At 39.7% G+C, this 7931-nt stretch overlaps 1 protein-coding gene across 7 annotated transcripts in view; it reads left to right on the plus strand.

Moving 5' to 3' along the window:
• The window catches only part of cpeb3 (cytoplasmic polyadenylation element binding protein 3), a 48509-nt gene extending 47644 nt beyond the window's left edge, over positions 1-865 (plus strand). For all 7 annotated transcript variants that reach the window (XM_078273500.1, XM_078273501.1, XM_078273506.1 and 4 more), the window contains one exon: positions 516-865. In XM_078273500.1, coding sequence (XP_078129626.1) covers positions 516-743 — 228 coding nt within the window. In that variant the 3' untranslated portion in view covers positions 744-865. The remainder of the gene's footprint in view (positions 1-515) is intronic.
• The last annotated feature ends 7066 nt before the right edge of the window (positions 866-7931 follow it).

A 7931-nucleotide genomic window follows, 5' to 3' on the forward strand; every position in this document is an offset into this window, starting at 1 on the left:
TTGTGGATAATGGTTTGAAGGAGCTAACGCACCTCCATCGACAGCTGACAGCTGTTATTTCAGCACATTTACATACTATTTGTGTTGGTTCTGCAGTGTATTAGTCTGGCATAAAGAAGGTATCAGATAAATCATTTTTTTTTACAACTTAAATGCATAACAAGATGACCAACTGAGGTGCAAATAAACACGTTTTGAACTGTGCACAAACAAATTGCACCGACTACTGTATATCTCCTGAACCTTTTGCACATTCCTCAACATCTTTGCACATCCTGCAATAAACCATACAGCCTTCTTTTCTTTTTGTTAAAACAGTTGTACATACAGTATTTGTCTATACCGTTTCTTTTACATGTATTGTTTATTTCCTTTAAATATGTTCATGTAGGAACAAATCCACCAAGGTAGATTCCTTTTTAAGTGTTACTTACTCGGCAATCAATCCTTTTTCTGATTTCCGGTTCTGGCCGAGAGTAGACTTGACGCCGCCTCTCGTTCTCCCTTCTCCCCAGGTGGAGGTGAAGCCGTACGTCCTGGACGACCAGATGTGCGACGAGTGCCAGGGGGCGCGCTGCGGGGGGAAGTTCGCCCCCTTCTTCTGTGCCAACGTCACCTGCCTGCAGTACTACTGCGAGTACTGCTGGGCCAGCATCCACTCGCGAGCAGGCCGAGAGTTTCACAAGCCACTGGTGAAGGAGGGCGGCGACCGCCCTCGACACGTGTCCTTCCGCTGGAGCTGAGGGGGGGTCCCCGAGTCAGCCCTGCCCCCCGGTGAACCCACACCCGACCCCTAAAAAAAAAACAACCTCCTACCCTACAGGCTGGGACAGCACTGCAACCCCCCCACCCTCTCTCACACACACACACTCTCCCCCCCTCACTCCGCCCTGCTCCCCACAAACACCTCATGAAAACAGGATACGGTCACATAGATGGGACTCTCTTCATCCCACATGGCTCTGAACTCATTCAGTCTATGGTTCCCCTCTGATGAAGCATTGTGGGGGAAAATGAAATGCGAACGTCTATCAGCTTAGAAATTGCACTTTGGCACAAAGTCTCACTAAACACACACACACACACACACACACACACACACACAGGATGGGATGTAGGACACCTGTCTCATTTTCAGTTCCCCGTTCTGTTGGCTGGGTGGTGTGGTACGTCCTGTTGGACCCCTCCTCACTGAGAAAGAGGTGGGACCATAGGAATATTTAAAAAAAAAAAAAAAGAAAGAAAAAGGAAAAAAAAAGTATATATTTTTTGTTTTGTACTTATCTATACATGTATAGATAATTTAAATTTGATGTAAAAGGAGCATGCACTTATTTTCAAAAGCTGTAGTTATATCGCCCCTACTATTACACAAAAATAATTACCAAAGGCAAATGAAATTAACGCGTACAGAAAAGCTAAATAGGTGGCATAAGATGTAGCAAGACTTAACAGCTATCCAGTAGTGTGGGCCCGTAATCGCCCAGAGTAAAAAAAAAAAAAATAACACGGCTATATTCACTCTCAATTTTGACTGAATATTAATACCTCAATCAGATTAGTTTGCTTTTTGATTTCTAGGTTCTTTATTTTTATATTAACATTATTTTTTAGTGTTATGTAAATGTAATGCTGCAATAGCTTTGCTGCTAAATCCATGGTATAAACGGATACCATACGTACTTTATTCAGGCTAGGGTGTAAAATAATGAATAACCGATCAAGAGGAGCACCTGGTGTTGTAGAATGACGAGCTATCATAGGTGGAAGGGGACGATGACGACGATGGCAACCTTTTGTGGGGGTCGGGGGTGGGTCGCCCCTAACTGCATGTTTATTTCAATCAGGTTGCTGCATGCAATAGACTTTTCAGTATCATGTCTACTATTCAATTCTGCCCATGTTTGCACAACACACTATAGACGTACGTTCGACTCGCACGAAACTGGACGGAAACAGGGAGGACTGGTCAAAAGGAATCATGGTGGCGGCCAGAGCAGACAGTTCCTGCACAAAACCAGGCAGTGAACACATCCAGACGACAGGGGGGGGGTGAGGGCAAAAAAGCAACCATAATAATCACAAATCCAATTAAATGTAGGATTACCATTTAAAAAAAAAAAAAACTGTCTATGGTAGGTGAAGTACTTTTTTGTAGTGATTGTTGATATAGTTGTGCAATTTTTTATACCGTATGTAGTTAGGTCTGAGTATGCCTAGAACTGTGATTCGCTTTAACTGTCGTCGATGTCCGACATAGAAGTCCTGTGAAACTTCATAACTAGTGTATGCACACGTATATATGTTCTCTTGTACACACACTTGCACCAGTATACACAGAAGCCTCTCGAGCGCGCACACACACACACACACACACACACACACACACGGACGGACGGACGGCTGTCTTTCTTACGCACACAAACAGGCCTACAAACACAGAGTTTGATCCGAAGAGAAGACGCAACAATGTGAGCTTAAAACTGAAAACTGAGGTCTTTTTTTCTTTAATTTGTTCCACCGTTGACGACAACAACAAAAAAAAAGCGCACGTTTACGTCTCAGAATGCAACCAAAGAGCTCACGTGTTGGACTTTTAACAGAGCACCTAGCACGCAGAGCGAACAGCCAGTCGATTAGATGGGGAAAGAGGGCAGACAGGAAGAGGAATTGGGGCTGGGGGCGAGATCAAATGAAACATTGAAGCTACTGGAGACTTGAGGTTGATAAACTGAGCTCTCTGCACATGCTCTCACTGGGGTGGGGTGGGATGGGGGCGGGGGGCGGGGGGGGGGATGACATTGCCAGAACGTGCAGATGTGCAAGCTGGGGTTACCATATTTATCCAGATTTTTTTTTCCTGCAAAGCTTGAAGTAATGGACCTGCTTAAAAAAAAAAAAAAAAAAAAAAGGTGGACATAGCCTATATATATATATATCTTTTAGTTTTTTATCAAAAAGTTATGGTGGGCAGTTCAAACAGCATTGGGTGGGTGGGGAGGGCGGGTGCATCGAAAATTCTAAAAAGTATTGGCTGCTGAAGACAGGGCGGCTCTGGTTTGGGGGTGTGGGGGGGTGGGGGCAGTTACACTGGTTTTAGCAGTTTTGTGGACAATCCGAACGGGATCCTACATCATTGCAAGTAAATGTGTGTCCCCTTTTTGTTTTTTTGTCCGTGAGTTGTGATTGTCCCGTGCTGGCGCCCCGCGGCCCCTTTCCTCTCTCATTTTAGTCGCAAACTGAGTTTTCTTTTGCTTTAGAATAGATGTTTTTGTTGTCCAAGTTAAAAAAAAAAAACTAATTGAAACTAAGCAGAAGATACTTTTTTTACTGGTAGGAAGAAAAAAAGAAGACGAGGCTAACCATGAGTACTAATAAGTATCCCTATGAAAGTGAATTCTGGGTGTTTTTGTGACATTTCTTTCCCCGCCCAGACAGGTTTTCTATGTTTGTTCCTTCTCTATGATAGCTATTTGTTATGCACTACTCTTTGTATCCGAACAGTTTTCGACGGTCAGCAGCTCTTTTTGTTAAAAGACAACAACAACAACAACAAAAAGAGACGATAAAGTGTGCTTTCTGACTGACAAGATCTTTTGCAATACCTCAATTTTGAAATATAATAGGAGAGAATACTGATATTTTCTAAGTAAGTTTATTCAGATGAAAAAAAATATATATTAATTTAATCAAGAGAAATGATTTAACAGATGGTTGATTTTCTTTTATTTTTTATCATGCTTATTTGCTTTTATTTTAAGAATTTATTTTTTTGAAAAAGACAACAACTGAAGGAGCTAGAGCTTTATAACTAATATAATAATGTAGTTAGTGAGAGTGCAGTCCACTTTGTTACGGTGGACGTAAAGGGTGAGTGTCCCACTGGTCGAATTGGTTCGAAACATCCGAGAAGAGCTCTTTAGGAAGAAGAAAAAGACTTATCAGGTGCTCAGAGAGAAAACTGAACATATTTCCCACGTTTTTTGTATATTTATAATCAATCATTAACTATGCTGACCAGAGTTGTGAAAGAGATCTTCTGTTCATTATTTTTTTAAGAGAAGTTTTTTATGTTTCCTAAAAGTATGTGCTCCTTTTTGTTTTGTAGCAACGTGACCCTGATTTGTTAGCCTGACGTCGTCGGGAGAAAAACTTAAAAAAAAAAAAAAGAGAGACTCAACAGCTGGAGGTAGAGAGACAAGAATGTTATTTTTAACACGAAACAGACACACGTGTTTTCACCTGTAACTTGATCGAAAGCCCCCAAGGTGCATCAATTGACTGGTGGCCTTCTATTCACGCAAGACTTGAATTAGTCCCATTTTTTTTAAAGGCTAAGAACCTTGATTCTTTGTTGTAATGTGCAATACTGTTTGTACTGTTTGTAGAAAAGAAGAAAACCAGAAAAAAGGCATAAATCTTTATTGCAGAATTATTTTCATTGCAAGCATTGTGATTCACTAAAATCATTTTCTACTGTGTATTTACCTACTCAAACCTGCTAGTACCTTCCAGTAGTAATGTAGCCTTTGTACTGAGAAAAAATTTCATTATTTTTTAGAAAGTTTTTGCTAAAAAGGAAAAGAATTTCAAACATATTTACATATTTTCATTTTTATTTCGTATATTTCTTTTCTTAACGGGACTTATTTCTCAACCATTAATAGTTATTTCTGGGGGAGACTTTCATATCTCGTCAATGTCATTAATATTATTTTGTATTTTTACTTGGAATAAATTAATTTTATGATGCTAATTCTTAAAAGGATTATTTTTTTTTTTCTTTTTGTTTCACTTTTTTCATTTGTTGAAGCTGAAAAAAAAAACTTGGTAATATTGTTACTTAAGTGTCTCGATTCTTGAAATGCTAAGCTTTATGTGTTAACTCGCTGATGTTGCTCACATTAGTGTGAAAAAGGATCTTCGGAGAAAAAAAAATAACTATTCACAAACAGCAAATTGGTGGTTGGTGATGTTTAAGTGATTCGCAATGTAAACGAATGAATGGGCAATAAAATAAAAATGGCAGAATGGAGCATACATGCAGTATGTTGTGATGTAATTGTGGAAGATGGACTACACCACTGACCATTTACATATTGCTTCTGCTACTCCCATACTACTACTAATACTACTACTACTACTACTATTACTATTACCACTAACTCTACAATAACCTGTCCTCACTTTGTGCAGTGGAGAGCAACATTTTCCTCACGTGAAATATTCAACAGCCATGTCACATCCTCGTCTTTGTAGTAGGTCCGGTCCCTGCAGAGTGCACCAGTGTGATTGTATTTAAGTATGAATGTAAATGTAGAGATTCACTGTGTCATATACAAAGTTTGGAAAGAGCATGTGTAACTGTAGAATCTTAGTTATTCATAGGAGGCAATGGTCTGAAGTGTGTTTCCCCCCCCCCCCGACTTTTGATTTGTTTTTGTACTATTTTTTTTAATTATTATTTTTTTTTTATGAAATCCTACATCTGCCTTAAAAAGAATAGTTTGACATTTTGGGAAATAGTCTTATTAGCCCTTCTCGCCAAGGTTAACGTAAATGAGAAGATTGACGCCGCTGTCGTGTCTGTATGATACATATAAAGCTAAAGCCAGGAGACTTTTAGCTTAGCCTAGCATTAGCACCCTGCTACATAACCCCCCTGTAAAACTACAACTCGTATGTTTTTTACAGTTTTGTTTGCGTGAAGATTAAAGAAACAAGATATAATGTGTAAATTGGTGAGCTTTAGAGGTGCTGTCAGGCACATTTCCGAAGCGAGCCGAGCTAGCGGGAGCGTGCCTATGTTCCCAGAGCCCTATGTTCCCACATTTCTAAGAATTTTTATTTTTCACTGAAAATGTGGCCCTATGTTCCCACAGTTTCCACATTTCTAAGATTTTTTTTCCAAAATTAGGCCCTGTGTTCCCACATTTCGTTTTTCATGAATTTGTATCAGATTTTATCCCCCTTTCTCCCAATTTTGTAGCCAACTACACCCAACCTATTATCCAGTAGCAATGGATTACAGATGGAATGTAACCCTAACCCTAACATAGGGCCTAATTTTAAGAAAAATCTTAGAAATGTGGGAACATAGGGCCTAATTTTCTGTGAAAAAAACATTCTTGGAAATGTGGGAACATAGGGCTGTGGGCATGTAGGGCTGACCCCGGGCTAGCTATTTACCCCCTGCCTCCTTTATGCTAGGCTAAAGATAATTAGTTGGCTGTAGTTAAATGTGAAGCTACAGTTGGCAGCCAGTTAGCTTAGCATAAAGACTGGAAACGGGGAAACGGCTAGCACAGCTGGGTCCAAAGGTAACACAATCGGCACCGAAGCGTATCTTGTTTGTTTATTCCAATTGAAATCCGAAGTGTAAAAGCGTCACGTTGCAGTGTAAGACTATTTCTTGGTCGGGAGCAGTTACTTCCCGGCGTTTTGTCCAAGAGTAATAACGTTAACCCAACTTGTCTTTTTACACTTTTGTTTCAGTACGAATTTAACAAACAAGAGCAAATGTGTTAGCTAGCTAATTAGTCAGTCAGCTTTAGCGGTGCTGCTAGGCAGATTTTGTAACCTATTAACAGAGCCAGGCTAGCTGTTTCCTATGTTTATGCTAATCTAAGCTAACAGTGTGGCATTTTGTATGGTCATCTAACTCTCAATAAGACAGTGAATAAGCGTATTTCCCAAAATGTCATACAGTTTATTTAATTTAGGCCAAATATTTTTAACGTCCCTTCCTGTTTTTATCCAAAAAGATACTTCAGTGCTCATGTGAGAATGTTATTTCTGGCTGGCCTTTGGCCCTTTTCTACCAGTTTATACAGCTGATGCTAAAACCAACCCCCCCTCATGTCTTTTAGTCCAACACTTCTCTCTCTCCCAGGGCTCTGTATTATTCACCATTATACCACCAAGTATTTATCTATCTCTTGGCCCTCTTTTTTTTTTTTGGAGTTTCTCTTTCACTTAAAACAATTTATACCTAAACTATACCGCAAAATGTATGTGCAAATGAAAATGATCAGGATTTGGATGATGGCAACCATTTTCTATATTCCTCTCTATAGATATACGTATGTATTTCATGTAACTAGACTTGGGTAGTATACTGTGTATTCACTTCTGCTTCATGGGCGTTCTCTGGGTAGGTAAACACTGTCAGTCTCGTCATGTTGTGATCTCAAAATGGATGAAAAAAACAAAAGATTGGTAATGTGCTTTTTTTTTTCTTCTTCCCAAAACATCCCACAACTTTTGTAATGTATATTTGTTTTTGTTTTTATTAAGGCACCTGTGGTTTGATTTTCTAGGTTTTTATTTCCCAACTTGAACGCTGGATCTATCGTGGCGAGGCTTTTTGAGATTGTTGACTTGGTCTGAACTTTTTGCAGTAACTGTGATTTGAAAACATGGAGCTCAATGCTGCTAATGCTTACTACTGCTTCAGAGTTTGTAGTTCCCACCTTCATTTTTCCTTTTTCTGTACTAATAAGCAAATCTTATTAAACGTAGTTGTATGACGCTGTGAAACCTTGTGGTCTTTTGCATGGCATCCTCTCCCTCTCTGTCATCTCTGTCCCGTGTCATGCACCAGACTTTAGAAAACAGCTGACCAGTACTAACTTGCATTATGGCCGTCTGCAACTTACTGTCTTTATATGCTTACATCTGTCCTTTCAGTGGAATGGATTCATTCTTCAGATTCAGACAGTAAGGCAGATGATGCATCCTTAATGATCCGTTTCTGCATTTGACAAAACAATCCCCCCCCCTACAAGCTGTTCTGGAGCTTTTCATCGGAATCACACAATCATCAGCAGATGGGGTTCGTCCAGTTCTCACAGAATTGAGAAATGGACTGGCTGTAAGTAGGAGTGTAAAGATACATCATCTGGGTCAAAATAACAATTCAATGATCAACG

The sequence above is a fragment of the Sander vitreus genome, chromosome 17, assembly GCF_031162955.1.
Source record: "Sander vitreus isolate 19-12246 chromosome 17, sanVit1, whole genome shotgun sequence".
In the NCBI taxonomy this organism is placed as follows: domain Eukaryota; kingdom Metazoa; phylum Chordata; class Actinopteri; order Perciformes; family Percidae; genus Sander; species Sander vitreus.